This window comes from Lonchura striata, chromosome 5 (genome assembly GCF_050655825.1).
Source record: "Lonchura striata isolate lonStrDom1 chromosome 5, ASM5065582v1, whole genome shotgun sequence".
Classification (NCBI taxonomy): domain Eukaryota; kingdom Metazoa; phylum Chordata; class Aves; order Passeriformes; family Estrildidae; genus Lonchura; species Lonchura striata.
The window spans coordinates 35,708,317-35,729,327 of NC_140707.1; the positions used below are offsets into that span (position 1 = coordinate 35,708,317).

Consider the following 21,011-nt stretch of genomic DNA (forward strand, 5'->3'; position numbering starts at 1 on the left):
CATAACTTCTTGGAGGTTCATTACAAAGACCTGAAACACTTTTAATACTAGCGCCTCAGCTGTGCCTGTAAATATCACATGGATTTTTTTGGCCTGTAAAACCAAGATGTTAATTTAGATACAGATAAGGCATTTGGCAATAAATATTCTGTATAAGTGTCTGTGCATCCAAATACCATTTCAGGGATGATGACTGTATATGCAAATGTTATAGATGGGTTTTATGTAAGTAAGCTTGAAAATGTGGTGCTTTTTTCCTCTTAACATACTTAGGACAGTATGCTAAAAATTACGTTATCTAAAATAAATCAAGCAGCCTCCTGCAGATTATACAGGATGAATTGAAAGACAGTAAAAATTTGATCTGAAATACTGATATACAGATCTCTGGAGTTTTTTTTTCTCTTATTTTGTTTTTATAGGTTCGACCTAAACCAGTTGCCCAAAATAACATTCCTATTGCCCCTGCACCTCCTCCAATGCTTGCAGCTCCTCAGCTTATTCAGAGGCCTGTGATGTTGACAACAAAGTTCACACCCACCTCTTTACCCAACTCTCAGAACTCCATACATCCAGTTCGTGTAGTTAACGGGCAGACAGCAACCATAGCCAAAACTTTCCCTATGGCACAGCTCACCAGCATCGTGATAGCAGCACCGGGTACCAGGCTTGCTGGGCCTCAGACTGTACAGATCAGCAAACCAAACATTGAAAAACAGGTACAGATAAAGTGTCTGCTAGTGCAGGGTACTGGGTTTATTGCTTTACTGTGCAGGTTTGGAGAGGACGACAGCCAGGGAGAAGTTTTCAGTGGATACTGGAGATACTCTTGTTCCAATGGCAGTACAAATTATGGAATGACTTGGCAGCTCTTGGGATAGATGTTACCATTTCCTTTAGTATGGGCCATTGGCACCTTTTTCTCCTGCTTCAGTGTTTTTATGCTCCCTCTACTGTTTAACCGTCAGTAGTTCATAAGCAGGCTATGTTGCAGGGTTTGACTAGTATCTTGAAGAACAAGTACAAGCTGAAATCCATCCACATAACAAGCCCTTTTGTTTTTCAAGGAGTGGTTATGTGAAAGGCAAAAATTGCACAAAATTGTAGGGATACTTAATCAGATAAATGTAGCCATTTCTTCCGTGATCCCTTGATCTTGCAATCTTGTGATTGGAGGCAAAATAGTCTCACTTAGCTTCTGAAGTCTGATAGTTCCCTGTGTCTAAATTGGATTAAATGAGTGGAAAGGAGACTTTCAGAAGCAGAGAATACTGTATGTTTAAAGTCTCTCTCCAGAAAAGACTTCTATAAAATAAAAATTACTTAAGTCAGTGTGGGTTGCAACTAAGAGTCCTCACCAGTCTGTTCAAGTAAAGCAATATTCTGATTAACTTTTAACTTTTTTGTATATTGTATGTTAGTAACAGTGTAACATTGTATACTATATTGCATACTATAACACATAATATTTATGTAATTGCTATAGATAATAGTAAGTATATATGTCACTTATAACTCTTTCCTAGACTAATGTACCTTGAAGTTACCTTCTTTCTGCTTTTGAAGTACTTCTGGAGACTGTGAAAATCATGTGCATGAAAGTTGTGCTCATGCTCAGTTGTGCTTGTGAAGTCTCATGAGTAGGTTCTTGCATACCTCAGGGCTGTTGCACAGGTTACTCAGCAATGTGTGTCCTTTCCATGGGAAGTTGTACTTCTACAATATTTGACTTTTGATGCCTGCTCCTTTTGGTGTCAGCAATATACATTTGCTCTTTGAATAATTACTGGCAACTACAGAAAAACATAGAAGAATGGTGGTGGTTCAATAACATATGAATTTTTCTGTATAGTTTCTCCATATCATAAATGGGAATAGTTTGCTGTCTGTAGCTTACCTTACTCAGTTTATAGCCTCAACATCCATGCTATAGGCTAAGGAATGTCATGCAGAAGATTTATTACTTAAGAAAAAGGCTTCAGAAGCCTCTTAACATTGAGGGGTTCAGAGAGACAGTTTTTGAGCTATTCATAATGCTATAAAATACAAAGACTGAGGAGTGAGAAGTACAAAATGTATGTATGAAGAATGATTTTTAAGTGGAGGTCTTGATGGGATGAGTTTTCTTGAAATGGCTGTTATTCCCATACGTTATGGTGATTTCTGTAACAAAGTTAACTCTTAAAATTACTGTTTTATCTTGTATGGCTGTGTGGGATAATGGATTGGTGAGAAGGCTGTTTCATTCTTTGTGAAATGAAAATGCCTTATTTAACATTCCTCTCACATCAGATTCCTCAGTTAAGTCTTTGTTAGTACACTATCAGCTTTAAACATTTTCTCTCCTGTATCTGTGAAAGTATTTGTTTTGCTTTAATAGTCAAAGTAAAAAAAGTCATTCTTATCACTGAATGAGAGAAACACTGTTTTAATGCAGGCTATTAAACCACATGTGGAAACAGAAGAGAAGCAAACAGAAAGTCGTACAGTCACCCCACCTGCTGCACCGAAGCCAAAACGAGAAGAAAATCCACAGGTATCAGAACATACCCAGAACTTTCTTTTAAGAAAAAAAAGGGGTACTGTCCTTCAGAAAATATTTTTTCTGTCTGTTCCCTCAAGACTTCTTAACTTCAACATTCCATACATTCCTGTTGGAGAGCAGTAGTTGATAAGGCTACAGAATAAAAATAATCGATAGATGTAGTGCATTGCATTTTTCAATTGTGGAATGCATTTGGCTTCTAAGCCTTTTGTAAGTTAGAAGATTGTCATTTCTCTGCAGTACTTTCTTCAAACAGGGGTTTAGATTACAGAGTTGATTTCCACTCCTTTGAGGTTTTAGACTCGAGTTATTCTCAAAGCTGAAGAAATGTCTGTTTTCCTTTATAAAATATTTCTACTCTGGTGAGCAGGAAGGAAAGAGTCACATAAATCCACATTCTTCTTGTGTTTTAGTCCAATTTAGTTTCCATTGAAAGAGAGGACAGAATAACTATTTCTTAAAGCCTTTCTGCCATGAAGAGCTTTGGAACTGATTGCAGCTAAATGCTCTGCTACATTTGTTTCTGTAGATGGATTCAAATTGACTGTGTGAGCTCTAACCGTTGTCAGTTAGACAGCAAAATTCTGATTCTTACCTGTCTCTATGTTTCCTGCATTAAAATTAGAATCTTCTAAGAAATGTATAGCCCTTAGCAAATAGCAAATCTAAGCTAGGGTTGGCTCCTTGTTGATCACACTAGATGGAGAATGATCTTAAACTAGCAATATTTTTCTGGCAATTGAATTGTGTTTGTATTTTCTAATAGTTCAGTGCTGGAATGGAAGTAAAGAAAATGCTCTCTTGTTCCCAGTTCTACCTACTCTGTGATCACAAACAATGGGCATTTCCCAGTATCTCAGTCTACATTCCCATCTAGAAAATGGGACTCTTGTCTGACCTTTTCCAAGAAGTTTGACATACATGAATGAAAAGTGATTTATAGGAGCAAAGTATCATTAAAAATTTTTTTGGTGCTTAGTTACTGGTCAGCTACCTTTAAAGGGCCTAAATGACTCATCCTAACAATTGCACTTTTCATGATCTTTCTTCTTCCCCCTCACAGAAACTTGCCTTCATGGTGTCTCTGGGACTAGTTACTCATGACCATCTGGAAGGTAGGAGAAATGTCTTAGGTTGATTGTTCAGCTCTGGTTTTATGGTCATTCTGAATTGGAAGTAGAATTCCAAAATATTTCTTGTATTAAATGCAGTACTTTCTTGTACAATAGTACCTTTGGGATGTCTGTACTCTTGATCTAACTTAGTTTGTTATGCATAAGGTTTTGTTCTTCTTATGACATTGAAATAAAGCAGTTATTTATGCAGTGGAGATTGGAAAGAAAATGTATGCTCTGATGGTAGAAATCTGTGGCAATACCACTGCCTTCTGGACAGCCCCTCTATCTGCAGATACACCATGGATAATTTTACTGTAACCTACGTCTAGACTTTTAATTTATTTCATGATTCCATCAGACTGTAATTTGTAATTAGTAAGTTAATGGATTAGAATTTGATTTATAATTTAAACTTCTATACATTGAAAGACAGCCTATCATTTCAATCACCTGCATATTTCTGTATGTATTTTTAAGTATCAGCAAGGTTGCCAGAGGCATTTTTTTTAGATCTCAGTTATACTGACCATTATTTTTAAGTGTCTTAGTCGTAGATTACCTGGTGAGAAGAAGGCAATGATTTAATGAGTTACTTGAGCACTTTATTTGTATTCTTTGTCAGCTGTTAGTTTTCAAACCTTCAGAAGTTAAAAGTATAACATGGTTGCCTATACCAGGCATGACTGGTGTTCTGTAGAAATCTTTGCAGCTCTTCTCACATGCGAACTGAATCTGTAAACTTTATATAATTTCTGAGATACATTGTTTTCTAACCTGAATGCTTTTGTTTTACAAGAAATCCAAAGTAAGCGACAAGAGAGGAAAAGAAGAACAACAGCAAATCCAGTGTACAGTGGAGCCGTTTTTGAGCCTGAGGTATTAATTTTTTGCTGGAGGAAGCTGATATTTTCATTCTGATCTTGAGTGTCTTTCTAACATCTTGCTACCTTGTAAGCTTTCTCAGTTCTAACTGGAAAGGCAGGCTATCATTTATAGTTCAAAAGGCCATTGCAATGACACAACCCTCAGATTTTTAAATAGTAAATACACTGGGGTGTTTCTAGTACTTATATCTTTTTCTGCCTTCTATATAAAGCTGGCATCAAATGGCAATGTGTGTTGGTCTGCTTGCATATCAGGCTGAAGCAGTTTGGATGTCAGCAGCAGTGTAAAAAAGCTAATCTTTCTAAAGATGTTCTTCAGAAAACAAAAAAGCCAGTAATCTCACTTAATACTTACTTTGCTGTTCTTTAGCTACTGCATATAGTTATTGCCAGAAATGTTCCCCAACATAAATTATTCCGTTCTTCCCTGCAGCGCAAGAAGAGTACAGTGACGTACCTGAACAGCACAATGCATCCTGGGACACGTAAAAGAGGTGAGGTACACCCAGACCTGTCTCCCTGCCCAGTGCTTCTTCCTCCACATTGCATTTGTAGTCCCCATGTCAATTGGAAGAGCAAGACAAGAAGGACTCAACAGTACTTCATTTGTCCAGTAAATTTCCATGTTAGGCAAAGACCATGACTTCTCGATATTAGCATAGCAAGATCTATTAGGCATCTCAGTGTTTCATTTCAGTTTCACTCTCAAAAAAACCCAAACAAAACCACTATTTATAAAACCACCCAATTCACTAGATATTCACTAGAAATGTGGGATGTTTGGACATCATTTAGTGATATGAAGCTGCTGTTAAGATCCCCTTGTTAATGACTAGATTGTATTGTTACTGTCAAAGAGAAAGTGGTTATGGAAAAAGCATCTGTGTCCTAAGTAAGAGAGGAAACTTAGTGTGACAAAAGCCTTGTTTCCTGCTGGAAATAGGGATGGGTCCTTCAAAAGAACTTACCCTGAGTGAGAAAAGCTCTCTTGCTCATACTAAGCACTTTAACTGCAACCAGAGTGCCACTTGTCCTAAAATGACAGATGGTCTTTCATATAGACATGCAGTATTATTCAGAAGAAATCCTTCTGTAGAACAGGTAAAATTTTAAAACTTAGTTTATAGTGAAACAGAACAGCATGGGAGAGAATGTGATGCCGTTATTTGTGCATGGCATTGACCACACCTACTTGGCAATGTTTACCTGATTTCTTTATGATTTTCTGCAGTCCTTAAAGACTCATAATACCTTCTCTATCCTAAGTTTTCTGTCTAAAAAAGTAATAAATCAGATTTTAAAAAAAATAAACCAGTCTCTCACCTAGCATTGACCAGTTCCATTATCTTTTGGGGTTTTTGGCTGCAAGATGAAATATTAATTTGACGTATTCTCTTCTTAATCCATGTTTTCAGTCCAGCAGACAATGTGGCAAAGCTGACACTTTTGCAGCTATGCTGTTTTTAAATAAAAGATGTGTCTCTATTGTTATCCCCTAAAAACATTAAATGTATTTTTTAAAAAGATATTATGTAGATTTTAAATATAAAGTTTTTGCATTTGCTCTGTGGATAATTAAATGTTCCTTCTTCTAGTAATGATTTCTTAATTTTATTTTAGACCTTATAATGAACAATTACTTTATCAATGCAAATGATTGCATGTATTTGTACTTGATACTCTCTTAGCCTGTTTTTGCAACTGACTATTATACTTTCTGTTTTTTTCATCACACCCTATTGTGAACCTTTACATTGCATCAGCACCAAATTAGTAGCACATGTTTTCAATTGACAAAAGATTTGGAAGTATACATTTGTTTTGTAATTTAATACAGCGATATATTGAGTGAAAAGCTTTTGTAAGCATTTGCCCTTGAGAGCTTTAGTTTAATTATAGATGGTGCTGAGCATGTCAGAAATTTCACCCATGGACATCACTAGCAGAAATCCATTTCCAAGGACATACTCAGTTCTGGAACATATCCAGACCTTAAATGCAAGGTTTAGCATGTTAATAGGTGTAGACTGACAATCTGTAAACATAAGATCTGAGGAATTATTCCTAGATCCTAACTCCTTTATGTTTACATATCTATAAATTACCTTGAAGAAGGAAGGCAGAAATGATGGTTGCATACTGGGTTTTTTGCTGTCTTGCTTTGCATTCATAATTTTATAAGAATTGTTATGAAGACATTTTGCACATCTGCTAGTCTAAAGGAGTATGCATAATCAAACATACTTGGCTGAGAGAGTCTAAGAAAGAACACAGAATTTGGAGTGGGTTACAGCAGAAGACTAGTGATAGGTTAAAACTGGTAATAGTTATGGATCAGAAAACAAGACCTTTTCTTAAATAGCCTAATTTTTAAAATGTATCAGTAGGGTAGAAAGTGCTGATCTGTGAATTGACAGGTTTAAAAAATGGGGAAGAAAAGTAGGGGGGTGGTGAGTGTTGGCCTCTGATAAAGGACTTAACCTCTGTATAGATTTATGCTGGCACTTACAAAGATAGGGAACTGTAGGATAACTGTAAATAGGATTTAATAGTAGCTATTGTAGCTTCTGAGAAGCTTTGATGCCAACATTTTTCCCCTAAAAACTGAATAGCCTCATTTTTAGGAGTGGCAACTGTTCCCATGCTGCTTTTGTGGGAATAATTCTTTGACCCTCTACAGAACTTATTTCTATTTCCTTCTGAAATACATCTTTTAAATGTTCTTTCTTTGAAAAATTCTACTTAAATATTTCTAAAAAATGTTTATATCTTTGCTTCTGTCCTTCCACTTATGACTTTTATATTAACTTCCTCTCTGTGCTACATCATTTCCTTTTTCACGCTAGCCAATGAGGACCACTGGCCAAAGGTATGTAAGATCATTTTTCCTTTTTTTTTTTTTTTTTTTGTTTGTGTTCCCTGTTGTTAATATGTAGGTCGTCCACCTAAATACAACACGGTGTTGGGGTTCGGGGCTTTGACCCCCACATCCCCTCTCTCCAGTTATCCTGACTCCCCTGAAAATGAAAAGACAGAGACCACATTTACTTTTCCCGCAGCTGTTCAGCCTGTGTCCCTGCCTAGCCCCAGCTCCACCGACGTAAGTAACTCTTGGGGAGGGGGTTACTTTTAGAAAGTTATGCAAAACAGGCATGAGGAAAATCATTGCAGGTTTTGTTTTTTTAATCTCACTCATCATTTGTCCCAATTCAGTGCAGTGAAACAGTCCAGCATTTTTATAACACCCTTCCTTTTTATCTCCTGCACCTGTGTTGTTATCCTGTAGAGATTTTATTTATAACTCCTTCAGTGGATTGAAACATTGGGAGGCACCAGGCATGCTAGATGAGCTAATTTCCTTTGTGTAGTTTCTGAGATCTTGTCTGACTGAATTGAATCTGTCATCCATGGAAAAGGGCCAGGGGGTGTGTGGGGTGGGTGGGGAAGAGGAGAATGAAAAGTATTAGTTACAGGCCATAATAACAAAAAGTTGTGTTTCTATAATGAGAGAAGGTTGGAAACTGCTTCATCATACAGAACAGCCAGGAGCAGCATTTGTGGTACTGATTTGGTAGAAAGTGTGTAGGGACTTTGCAGTGGGGGTAAAACAGTCCTCAGGAGCTGGAGTGTACTTTCATTTAAGAGCTTGCTTTTAAAAGACTGGTATTTACAGGGCACAGTTTAAAAATCAAAAGGTGCTTGGTTATTTCTTTATACTGGTGTTGCACTCTCCTTCTGCAGTTCTTCTTTTAGAAAAGAGTCATATATACTTGAGGCCCAGCTATCTGAAATGGCTTTTAAGGAAAAGCTGGGTTGTTCTATTTTCATCTGTATAGTTGCAGCACTGTAAGAACTTGGGCTGAGAGACCAACTCTACTGACCACGTAGAACAGGGAATAGAGGCCAGTTCCTTGCCTCTGAACTGTACTTGTTTTGCAGAGGTAAATGGAATTGGAGTTGTGCAAGTGTGTGTGAAGCACTGAAATAAATAGATGCAATTCTGATACCCAGGGAATACGCACGTGGAATTACAAGGTTCTCTTTATTATAGTCATTTTCTAGAGCAGGATAGCACATGACCACAAAAAAACTTTTCCTGACAGCCAAACAAATGGGATTGTGGAATAGCCCCTCATGGATACGATGGGACAGCTCCATCTCTGGGGACTTTTAAAAATAAGAAGTACAGATGACTTGCAAATGTGCTGAAGAGCACATAGTTTACATTGGCCCCAAGAGAAGAACTGGATAATGTGGTGGGGGTCTTTTCCATCTCTCATGTGTGTGTATACTGCTCAGTCTTTTCCTACTGTGTAAGAGCTCTCAAAAGAGTATAATGAGTTGTTGCTCTCTTTTCTGCAGTGCCTATGAAAACTGCAAATCAGGCCAAGTACTTGCCATGAGGCACAGTAGACCAGAACAGCCTTCTTGAATTTCTCCTGAAATGTTACTCTCTGAATGACAGGGAGAAATTTTGAAGGGAGGATGAAGCAGAAACTTAAGATGGGATTCGTGATAAGGATGGAGGGGTAGAAAGTAGGTCTAGATCCTGGGAAAAGGAAGGAAATAATGCAGTAGGCAGAACTGAGCAAAGCCTTTTTTTTTTTTTTTTTTTTTTTTATTCCCCCTTTTTTTGTCCCTTTTCCTGTTTGGCACTTGTCTCACCAAATAGTTATGTGAGCCACTTAGGAGGTACTTGGTTGTGTGTGGTTCTCCCTCATGCAGTAGTGGCATATTCACCCGGAAGATAGCAATTGCCTTTGGAGATCAATTACTCAGCAGTAAGAATTGTGCAAAAATCTCTTTTTTAGTGATGATTCAAGTGTTTGGTCACAAAATGCCTTTTTATTAGTGAACACTTATATAAAAACAGTGTTTCAATTGACAGCACTGTAGAATGTTCAGATTGCAAAGTCAAGCCCATAAAAGTTAGACTATGCCAGAATTGATACTGCTTCTGATAATTGAATTCACTTACATCATACACTATGATCATCTTTATTTATATGATCGTGAACAATTCCTGTTGCAGAATTTTTAGTTTTCCCATGTTATTCCAGTGAAATGTACATATAAGTGGAGATATTACAGACTCAAGCACACAAGCTGCTTTTGTTACTGTATTATTCAGTTCAGTTGCCTAAAGCCAGGCCCTGCTGCTCTAGACACTTTATCAAAATAAATAAAACTGTTAGCTGCCCAGAAAGCTTAAATTTATTTTCCTGGTCCCTTGTGAAGAGGAAGTAGAGCAGAAAGTGACGTTAAATAGCCTTTTATGGTATCTGTTCTGAAATTATACTTCGGTCACTTCAGGCTGTAGCATGTCTGAGCAGCCTCAATGAGCTCTGCCTTAGCCTAAGTTGGCTGGCTGTAGCATACAAAAAGCTGCTTCGTAAGCTGGGGTTAGTGGGTTTATGTCACAACACTAATACCAGCCCCCTCTTTATGCATATATTTATTAACTGCCCATAAGACCTGGAGCAATTCTTTGGAATCGAGCACGGCTGGGATTTTGGTAAGGACAGCTGTTAACTCTGAGGAATTGCCCTTAATTTTGCATCACTAAAAACAGGACTGTGAATTCTGTGCATGTGTGTTGGCATCTCTGTGCATTCAGCTGCACTGTGCACTGGTCACCTGTATCACTGCAGGTTTTGCAGCACTCAGTTGAATTTGGGGTACTCTGGGTCTAAATTTATAAGTGTCTCCCCCTCAAGAAGAAACTGCATGTGTGTCTCTTTTATAGGGCTCTTTCTGCAGGATATGAGACATAACAGGTTTGGTTTTCAGCGCACCAATATTTTGCACTTTGTTACCAAGAGCCATTGTGTTGTCTGTGGCAACTAACACATCTTAAGATACATAATTCTCTAGAATAGGTTTTTTTTTTCTAAAATGAGGGATTTCCCCTCTTCTCCTTATCTTGAAGAGGATTTTATTTTAGCTTATATGATATCTCTTGCCTGCAGCCTTTTCCTTGTACTCAGAGAATGCATGATAGAGGGAAAGAAGTTCTTCCCAACCTGGTTACAACACATCATTTCACAAGAAGCATGAAATGTCACTCATTTAGATCTTCATTTAACACTGAGGAACTCTTTGGTGTTGAAGGTGAAGCAATACCATAACTCAGCTCTCAACGATCCCTGGGAGTTATGGATCCAAAACATGACACTGAAAATTCACTGAAGATTGATCCTTACAAAACATGAAATCAGTGTTAACTTTGGGAATTAAGAAGAGCTTTCCTTTTGAAGAAGGGCCTCATCAGCAATAGAGCTGGGAAGTAGAAACCTGAGCAGATTGCTCATGTGTCATTCTTCTTACATGTGTATTATATCATCCATAGCGGAGATTACTGTAATTTTCCTTGCCTGGCACCTTAACATGTGAGTGCACGGCCAAATCTGCTATCCCTCCAAATTGATAGAAATTGTTTACACATGTGAAGAGATGATCTGTACCAAAATTAAACCTTGCATAGGCTGGTATTTCATACAGGAGAGTGTGTACCCACAGTTCTGCTCCACACAGGCATCTTATGATTGCAGTCTTGCAGATCTGGTCTGTGTGTGAAACTTCATTGTAAGTCAGTGACATGGGTGTACTTCAGACACCAGATGGGGCCTTGAACACGTGGAGTTGCCAGGACAGCCCAGTGGTCAGAGGAGAGGGTGGGGTGCCCCTTGGTTCCTCTGTGAACACCAAGCCTCCTTTTTATCATGCCTCTTCATTCAGATATCTGAAAGTCAAATCAAAACAGGAGGAGAAAGAGACATAGAAGAAAAAGAAACAAAAAAACAGACCTACCTTTTTGGGATGTTAATAGCTGTAGAAAAGAATTCTCTCTGATGGAAATGCGATGGTAACTAAACCCTCATTGTTTTAAAAGACATGGCCAGTCATTTTTTCAATTCTTTCTTTTAAAAAAATAGAAAATCTCTCTTGGTACTCTTTCATCCCGGCTCTTAGTCTATGTTAGTGATGAAACAATCCACTCTCTATAGAGAATGAGAAAGTTTTGAGTCACAGCTGTTTTGGTGCAACTTGAGGTAGCCTAAGTGAAGTAAAAAGAATTGTCTCAAAACATAATTCATTCTATTCTTTTTCATTTAGAAGCACAACACCTTTTCTGTACAGTTTCATTTTTAAAGGTGACCTAAATATTTAACAGTGTTCTTTTAAGTCACTCAGCTGGGGTTTCTTACATACTATTACTGGCAAGAGACAGCCTAATCAGCATTCCTGGAGTGGAGTTGGGCTTAAATCCAAAAATCAGGAGGGTTAAGAAAGTGGGTAGCTCATCACTTCAGGCAAATAGAAAGATCAGGATAAAGAGGGAATCTGCTATGGGTTAGCAGTTGTTAAGAGAAGCTATAGTAATAAGTGTTTGCTGTTCCATTTTGCCTTGAGAGGACAGAGAGAATGTTTGGGAGGACAGATGTCAGTGTTTCTGACATCTAGCATGGTTTTCCTGCTTCAGTCTAAAAAGGGCTTGACCTTTTGGAATCACCTTAAAAATAGTTGGTGCTGTAAACCTTGAATTCAACTAAGATGTAGATATCAAAGGTCAAAGTTCACTTTTTGCCTTCTCTCTCTTGCTTTCTCTCACCCAAACCCTTTCCCCTCAATTTTGTAGGGTGATATCCATGAGGATTTTTGCAGCGTGTGCAGAAAAAGTGGGCAGTTGCTGATGTGTGACACATGTTCACGTGTCTATCACCTGGATTGTCTGGACCCACCTCTGAAAACCATTCCTAAGGGCATGTGGATCTGTCCCAAATGTCAAGACCAGGTATTGTTTGACAGACAGGGAGTTATGTACAATGCATGTGAAGATGTTTTGGTGTTAAAGACAGCCTGACACTGAACAAATCTATTTCATGTGCAATAAGGTTTGCATGAATTTCATGGAATTATTACCTCTGTTGGAATATGTGCTAATACAAAACTCTCAGGTCTTGCATCCAAATTTGGGGTCTTTATTTTTACCCTTATGTATTTACTCTTTTTCTGGATCACAGTATGCAGACTTTTGGGAAATATTATCCACAACCCATAGAAATTCTGCTGTTCATCTTAAGCTCATTGTTTCTTCAAGAGTTATTAGCAAATTCTTCTGGAAAAATAAATAAAACATTTACAGAAGCCTACCGCAATAGATAGAGCAAATATAAGCCCCTGCTTGCTTATATGAATCAAACATCAGAAAGGTTGTCTTCAGTGATCTCTTTAATAATATCCAGCATCAGTATAACGAGGATAGGTGAACAGTTTCCTTCCTGATCACTCTCATTAAAATATAACCTGCTTACTTCAACTGTACATTTTCAATTTTGTTTATAATCACATTGAGATTGCATACAAGATGAAGTTAACTGTTGTATTCCTAACCCTTCCATGGAACTCTAGAAGTTGCAAAGGGTTGCTGATAATAAGCAGTCTGAAGCTGTATCCTGTCTAACACAGGACGTTGCTTGGTCAGCCACATGGCCTTTGGTGCGCCAGGTGGTAGCGTAAGAAAGCAGCCTGACCTAGGATGTGCTGCTCAGAAGAATGAAAATGCAAAACTCAAGTGACTTGGTCAGTAGCTGCCAGAGAGGAGGGAGTATTTGACTTGGGTACTCCTGTTCTTGCCTACTTTCACCTTATCCCTCCTCTTCATGTTTCTGTGATAGCTTCCAACAAAATTAAGGAGGAAATCTGAGTAACTTCAGTGTAAACTGACCAAGTCCTCTGTCTTCTGAGACACCACTCTGCTCACGTACTAAAAAGTACGTGAAAGTTTGTTAAGAAGAAAAATGTAGGAAGGATCTGAAAGACATAAATGGTTCTTACCCTTATAAAGAGAGTTTGACAAGTCTATTAAGATGATTCTGATAAGAAGGGGTGATGGGACAGTGTCATGTTTTACTAGCCAGAAGTGAGATGTTTGAATGTCTGGTGCATGAAAACTTCTTTCCCAGAACAACTAAGATCAGCAGTTTGACTGAATCATGAAGTAATGTTTATGTCCCCTGGCAAGTTTTGAGTTCAGATATACTATCCTTTCATTCCTCTTTTAAGTCGTTGAGTATCATTAGCAGACTTTATTTGTGGCTATGAAGGGAATTCAGGAGAATGCTAACATTTGTAAGAAATAGGCTTGGTTTGTGGGAGCCACAATACAGTTGTGAATAATTCCCTCTGTTAAAGCTCAGATCAGGTCTGTGAAGCTTCTTGTTAGCAGGGCTGAGGCTAATGATAGCCATGAAAGAAAATCCTCCATTTTTCCCTCTTTCTCTCTCTCCTTTTTGCTTCCTCTGAGGTAGGTTTTTTACCAGCTAAATCTCTATGAAAATTTTCTTTCAGATGCTAAAGAAGGAAGAAGCAATCCCATGGCCAGGAACTTTAGCAATTGTTCATTCATACATTGCATATAAAGCAGGTAAGAAAATGATGAACACTTTTCTTTTACTTTTAATAATGGAAGATGTTATTTTTGGAGTAGGATAGAATGGTACTTCCTTTACAAAAAGAAATTTTGTCATATAAAAGGAAATTATCACTAATGAAATGAAAATAGCAGTCTGAATATTCCTTAAACCTGTCATGCTTGTGTATCTAGGTAAATTCTGGGGGTGATTCAGTGCACAAGTTGTTAAGCATTGGTTTAAACACAATTTCCCTCTTTACATGAAGCAGCTTAGACCCTCTATCCACTATTGTAAGAGAAATATTTAAAATATTCTGCTTAATAACTCTGTTTTTCAGCAAAAGAAGAGGAAAAACAGAAACTACTTAAATGGAGTTCAGATTTAAAACAGGAAAGAGAACAACTAGAGCAGAAGGTCAAACAGCTCAGCAATTCTATAACAGTGAGTATTGTGCTCCTGAATAACCCTTTACCTGTGTTCTGGTGCCACAATGCAGGGAGAAAAGTATTATAGAGCAACTCCATCTACTAGACCTGTCTGTCCACTGGATTTATTTAGAATTAAGTGAGTGCTTTCCTTTGCTCTTTAGGATTTTGGGAAGCAGGAATGAAATAAAGGCAACATATGCTGACATTGAGTCTCGTATACATGATCCATCCTGAACATGTAGGTAGATGTATGGTGACATATAATATCAGCAGGTGACAAAAATGACCCAGAGTGGCTTTGTCTGTGGGCAGTAGATTGAGTCCAACTCTCTAGTAGCTCACTTAAACAAGAATGGTTGGGCCTCTGTGTGCAGTGATTGTTACAGCTGTGGTGCACTCTCCAGACCTTTCTGATGCAAAAGCAACCATTTACTCAGGGCTCATTCTCAGCACCTTGATATGTTGCCTTGGCAGTCAGCAGCTGGACACTGCACATGCCTCTGCATAGTATTAACCAGGCAATGTCATACTTCAAACCAGAAACCTTCATTTCCACCTTAGTTTATTGCAATAATTGGAGCATACATATTGATTGGTCATTCTTCTCACCTTAATGTGTAGATTAGTCTCTTGAGTTGCCAATATAGAGTTTGAGGCCCTTCTTGGTGTAGCCCTAGTCAGTATCATATCATGAAAATAAAGCATAATGTCCTGTGTGGCAACATCTGTAAGGCTGGATTCATAATTCCAGACTTTTTAGATACAGATGCACTTTCCAGGCTGCCTGTCTTTGCCTATTAGAGCAAAAGTGCCCTGTTTTTACAGACCCCTCGGTGCTGTCAATACAAATAAAATGATTGTGAGGGTCTGGCTAGCAGTCCTGGGGACTGACACCTTCTGGTTAGCAATAGCTGAGTGTAACCTGAGCAGCACTAGGCAACTAACACTGCTTCTCAGTGATGGAGCCAGGCAGATGCAAGGCCTTAACATGAGGGATTGGCAGTGGGCAAGGAGAATGTTCATACTTACATTGGACCTGTCCAAAACAGGCACATTAGGTCTTGATGCTTTAGGGTTATTATGATGCCATGAGCTGCATGTGAAAACTGTAAAGCTAAAACCAACAGTGTCTGGAGATCAACATGGGTAAAATATTTTAAAAATGTGGACCGTTTTAAAAAGGTTGCCGTCCTCATGTCAAAACCTGAATGAAACAGACATAGCTACTATTTCCTCATTTTTGTGAGTTTCAAATACACATATAAGCAGTTTTTCACTTTTGAAACATCATTTGTGGGCTTTTTTTAAAGTTACCTTGCCCTGGCACTTAGCTGATGAGCTAGCTATGTTACTATCACTTCTAAGAGAATGAAGTGGCCACAAAATAAGATTTTCAAGTGAAGAGGAGTTTGGTTTACTTTTCAAGTGCCCTTTTACTTATTGAGAGAAGGAAGTGATGTTCCTGCTAAAATGTATGTGAAAGCAGAGGCTGTATCCCATTAATGGTTTGCACATACACTGTCAGCAGTCAGCTGCAGTGGGATGCCTGAGCTTGCAGATCTGAGTTAAAGAAATTTCAATAATGCAATACTAATAGAAAGAACGGTAAGAACATACACTTGGAAGTTTTCCCTCAAAAGAAACACAAAAGGATGGAGCTGTCTGTGTTTGTTTGCACACCTTGGAATGAAAGGGAGCCATACCAGGTGACAGCTATGTCTTGGCAATTTATTTCCTCAGCCTGCAAATACGAATTCTCCTCTGAACACAGCCTAGAAACACTTTTCTTCTAGGCTGGAAAAGTGAAGTTGCAGCTGCAGTCTTTTCTGGGTACTTACATTTAGATTTGTGAACATCATATTCCTTCTCTTGCCTTCTTTCATTCATAAGCTCGAACTTATTGCTGATTTTCTGCTTTGCTGTAGAAATGCATGGAAATGAAGAATACCATCCTTGCAAAACAGAAGGAGATGCACAGCTCCTTGGAGAAGGTAAAACAGCTGATCCGCCTCATCCAAGGCATCGACCTTTCAAAACCCATAAACTCTGAGGTCAATTCAGTAGCCATCTCCAACGGCATGGACTCCACTAACAATACTAATGCTGCCACCTCCACCTTAGTCCCCTCCCCTTCCCAGAGCTGCATGGTGAACTGTAACAAGGGCGATGAGACTAAATAACACAGTGAAGTTAAGAAGGAGCCAAGGGAGGTGGCGGCGAGGAGAAAGAGCAAAATAAAGAAACTCTAGAAAAGCAAAACTGGATTTCTTCTGGAAAGTGCAGAATTCTTTAGTTCTTTGGTTCCAGAGAGAGCGTGAAGATGCTTGTGCCAGGCGGCACCGGAGTTTGCCAATTGATCCTTCTTATTCTGTGTGTACATGCGAAGTTTGGATCATGTTACATGAATAGTGCCAGCTGGGGGTTCTTTGCCAGCACCATGCCAAGTGAAATAATATATTTACTCTCTCTATATTTTACACCAGTGTGTGCCTGCAGCAGCCTCCACAGCCACTATAGGTTTGTTTTATTTTTGTTTGGGGTGAGGAGCAGGGATAAGGGAGGAGAGCAGGTTTCAAGTTCCTATTTGCAGAACAGTTTGTTTAGCTAGGGGAAAACAAAAACAAGTCCAAAGAGCCTATGGGCTTTTCCTGTTTCTAAACTCTCAGTACTATTAAACCAAAAAACCAGAAATATAAATTATCAAATCCCAGTGCCCAGAAGGGACAAGTCTATCAAATAAACAGTATTTACTATTGTTTAGACAGGAGATGTACAAAAGGAAAGGAGATGGACTTTTCACTGAGTAACCAGCACATAGAATCATAGGATATGCTGAGTTTGAAGGGACCCATCAGGATCACCGAGTCCAACTCCTGGCCCTACAGGACACCCCAAGAATCACACCATGTGCCTGAGAGCCTATGGGTCCTCACACTCATCCAGAAAGTCTGTTTTGGGAATGGGAAAAGAGAGGGCCAGAAGCCAGGGTCAGCTTGGAGCATTGTATAGAGGTGTCCCAAGAGAAAATGTGCATCAATTACTTGAAAATGAGATTCCATCCCTTTTCTGTATTTAAAAACAACACAGGTATCCTGAACAAAGTAGCACATAACCCAGATGTGTGAACTCAACAGAGAAATGTCCTTTTCTTTCACTTCCTTTCTCTTCTTTTGGTAACAAGAACTAAATAAGGAATAGAAAAGCTGTTTTTCAGGCTGACAGTCTAATTAAAGAGGTAGATGGGACCTTGCATGGTATAGATTAGAAGTAATAGTGTCAGTGAGATACAGTGAGTCTTTGTGAGTCCTTGTGTCATCGTTTTGGGCACTGTTTTTTTATGCAAGGGCAAAATCTTTGTATCTGGGGGAAAAAAACCAACTTTTTTAAATTAAAAAGGAAAATAAAAGATATTGAGGTCTTCCTAGTGTTACTTAAAATAAGATCAAGGTAAGAAACATTGTAAAAAAAATTACAAAAGTGCTATTTGTTTCCTAAACAAGTGATTTCTATTAAAAAGGTGTCAGAACTGGAGAAAATGCTGTGTACTTAGAATTTTTTAATGCAGACTTTGCTTATTTATGATGACATTCTGCTGTGTTTGTGTTCTAAAATCTAATGGGACAGTTTCCATAGGTTCTACCATACATCTACTGGCTAAAGTCTAAAGAGAATCAAATCCTACAGTGTTGGATCTCACTCCACCTGGAGGATCTCCCAGGCTTGTCTCTGTTGTTGCCATCTCTCTCCCATTCTTCCACGTGTTTGTAACCCAGAGAAAAGCAGTTGGCAGTGTGCTTGTGTAAGGCTTTAAGAGTTCTGTGATACAGACTGATTCGAGCTTGAGAATGAGAGGCACTGAGTTGGACTGAAATCACCCTCCCTTATCTCCTCTTGTTCAAGAAGTTAATCTCTAATGTATAATCTTTTCACTCTGGAAAGCAGAGCTTGCCTTGTGCTTCCTGACTGTGGGGTCTGGCTCAGTTTAGGGTGCTGATTCACATTGTGTTGTGTCCCAGAGCTGTCTGGTTTCACTACTGCATATACATGTTTGGGCAAAGCCCATTTCCCCTGGAAGTACCAGGAAAATTCCCTTTACTTCCTTACTTCCCGTGGGAGCAGAGTGACCCACTACACACACAAGATGAGGCAGTGTCCCCAGTGTGGTGGCCTTGAGAGCACGTGTTGGGGAGCAAGACAGACCTGCTCAGCTGTTCAGAGTGAAGGCAGAAAAGCTTTGCATTTCAGGGATGCATTTCTGAGAAAGTGAGTACTCCAGCCATTACATAGCCTGAGAGAGTTTCTTTGCTGCCCCAGCCAAGTGGGCTTCTGTGGGGTTCTTGGAGCTACTTTATTACCTCTCCTTTAGGTTGCCCTTCTGCCCTTTAAGGACTTCTGTTCCTTCTGTAGGAGTGTGCACTGTTTTCAGCTCTGGGCTCGGAACTGATATCCCGAGTTCTCTCATTTGTCTAAGTTGGGAAAGTGACTCTTGTACACACTTCTGAGCTGAACCAGCGATAACCCTGACTCTGTCTTTTGATGTTTGAGTTCTGTTCTGGAACTAGCAGAGCTGGAAGGATAAGTTAGCAGAAGTGGCAGGGAGACAGCTGGGCCGACTCTGTCAAAATGAACCATGCTAAAAATGTCCTTCCATCAATCCAGTTACCAATGGGGTCATCACCATTGGGCAGCATTAGGCCAGTAACCCACAGCATTTAAAGAAAGGACTGTCTGTTTCAAGGGTTGAAGAAAAAAACCAAACTGAACATGAGCCTTCTATAGAATATGAGCCATCAGCTAACAGCCAGATATTCAAGAGAAGCTGCCTTTTGGAACATGCTGGTCTTCAGCTGAAGACTTGGGTGATTCTTAACAGCATCTGAGCATTCCTGGTAAGAGATTGTCTCCATGGACAGGTGTGCTGAGTCTTTGTGGTTCTCAGGCTCTTTATTTCTGTGTTATCCTGAGCTCTCTTGGACACACTGCATTATTAGAAGGTAGGAGACTGTGCCTGGAGACTCAATAGTCCTTCTGTTGTCTTTGCTGATTCAGGAGAGGATGGAAATTAAATCCACTAGTAACCATATTTAAATTTGTACACTGTTAATCAGCCAGGAGATGTTAAAACAGCTATTACTTCTTTCCTGAGGCATCTGCTTGTCTCCAGAACCCAAGTAGATAAGTGCAGATTTTATATCCCTTTTGTTACAGGATTTGTGTTCCAGACTGTAAAAGGATGCCTTTAATTAATCATTACTTGGCAGAAAAGTTATCTTAGAATTTTTGATGCTGCTCAGGTAGTTTTCTTTCTCTCTCTCTCACTGATCCTATTGGGATGTTTTTTCTCCTGGCTCTGCAACAGTATCAGCCAATAGGCAAGGAGCATTCCTAGGGCTGCACTGATTCTGGCAATGATGCTGCTCTGTAGACAGTAAATTTGGGTTATCTCTGCCCAATTACCAACAATAGGGTGGAAGGGGAATTGGTGTTTGCTAAATACAGATGAAAATGGTTTATTTCCTATCTGCTGTAAGAAGTTCCAATCAGGGGAGAAATTTAAACTGTGACAGATTAAAGATCAAGCTTTTCTTTTTGGGTTCATATTGGTTTGGGTTTTTTTCTCATGTAGTATTTGAGATAGAATGAGTTTGTACTGAAACTTCTGCTCTTTCTGAAGCTGTCATATTGGCTGCGGTTTGTTTTTTCAAACGACCATCAAGAAATTAAATAATTCTTATGTCATTGCTTGTCATTGGTGGGAAACAAGTGGGTTTTAAATCTCTGTTATAAGGGAAGAAATAAGACCACAAAGAAATATCATATCAAAGATGGTCCTGGCTCTCAGCCCAATGCTAAGGGCTTTAAAAAGTCACCCTGCTCCTTTGCTCAGAAATAGAGTAAGCATTGCAGAAGTTTCTTTTTCCCTTCTCCCTCTGTTCTTTAAACTGCTGGAAAGGTGTGTTGTGGTCAGAGTGGGAAGGTGAGCCTGTGACCTGCTAGAAGAATTAGGATCATCATTGGTGTCTTCATTGTCTTTGTTTAGAGCCAGCAGTGGGTTTAGTGCTGTACAAAACATGGAGGAAGCAATACTTCTAGGGATGATTGGAAGGTAGGGTGAGTAGCATGGCTGCTTCTTCTAAGACGTCACTAGCCAGGAGTTACCATGCTGGTAGGATGAACTAATGTTCTGCATGAGCAAAACAGAGCTTTGTTCTGTGTTGCAAGCAAGTTTCTGTCAGTGGGCATATGAATTAAAAACCTGGAAATTAAAGAGGTAATAATTTTATGGGCAGATCTATTAGTTTTATTGTTGGCAGAAAGAATAATATTGCATTTTATCTTTGTTGGACTTAACGAAATCAAATCTGTATTCCAAATGTCTAGAAATGTGAAACCTAATTCAGACCTCCTTGGCTTCAAATCATCTTCCCTGTACTGTTGCAGGCAGCCCTGAAAAGCAGCATGGTCAGCATTCAGGAGAGCCTAGAGTGAAACCTCCTTCTTAGCCCCATCAAGCTGTGGCAGCCCACAGTACAGGAAATAAATTCCAAAATTTCTTTCTCATGTGGATACAGCAGAAAACATTTAAGGATTTGCAGTGCACGTTTCTCTCTTTTCCTCAG

General features: G+C 39.0%; 1 protein-coding gene across 42 annotated transcripts in view; it reads left to right on the forward strand.

Moving 5' to 3' along the window:
• PHF21A (PHD finger protein 21A) overlaps window positions 1–17,927 on the forward strand; it is a 123,586-nt gene extending 105,659 nt beyond the window's left edge. For 36 of the 42 annotated variants that reach the window (XM_085581851.1, XM_085581830.1, XM_085581831.1 and 33 more), the window contains 10 exons: window positions 423–719; window positions 2,438–2,536; window positions 3,609–3,660; window positions 4,460–4,539; window positions 4,981–5,041; window positions 7,484–7,647; window positions 12,187–12,342; window positions 13,899–13,974; window positions 14,301–14,404; window positions 16,317–17,927. In XM_085581851.1, the coding sequence (XP_085437977.1) occupies window positions 423–719; window positions 2,438–2,536; window positions 3,609–3,660; window positions 4,460–4,539; window positions 4,981–5,041; window positions 7,484–7,647; window positions 12,187–12,342; window positions 13,899–13,974; window positions 14,301–14,404; window positions 16,317–16,571 (1,344 nt within the window). In that variant the 3' untranslated portion in view covers window positions 16,572–17,927. Of the gene's footprint in view, window positions 1–422; window positions 720–2,437; window positions 2,537–3,608; window positions 3,661–4,459; window positions 4,540–4,980; window positions 5,042–7,393; window positions 7,417–7,483; window positions 7,648–12,186; window positions 12,343–13,898; window positions 13,975–14,300; window positions 14,405–16,316 lie in introns of all 42 variants that reach the window. The other 6 variants (XM_085581846.1, XM_021533427.3, XM_085581847.1 and 3 more) reach the window with 1 other exon arrangement.
• Window positions 17,928–21,011: the final 3,084 nt, after the last annotated feature.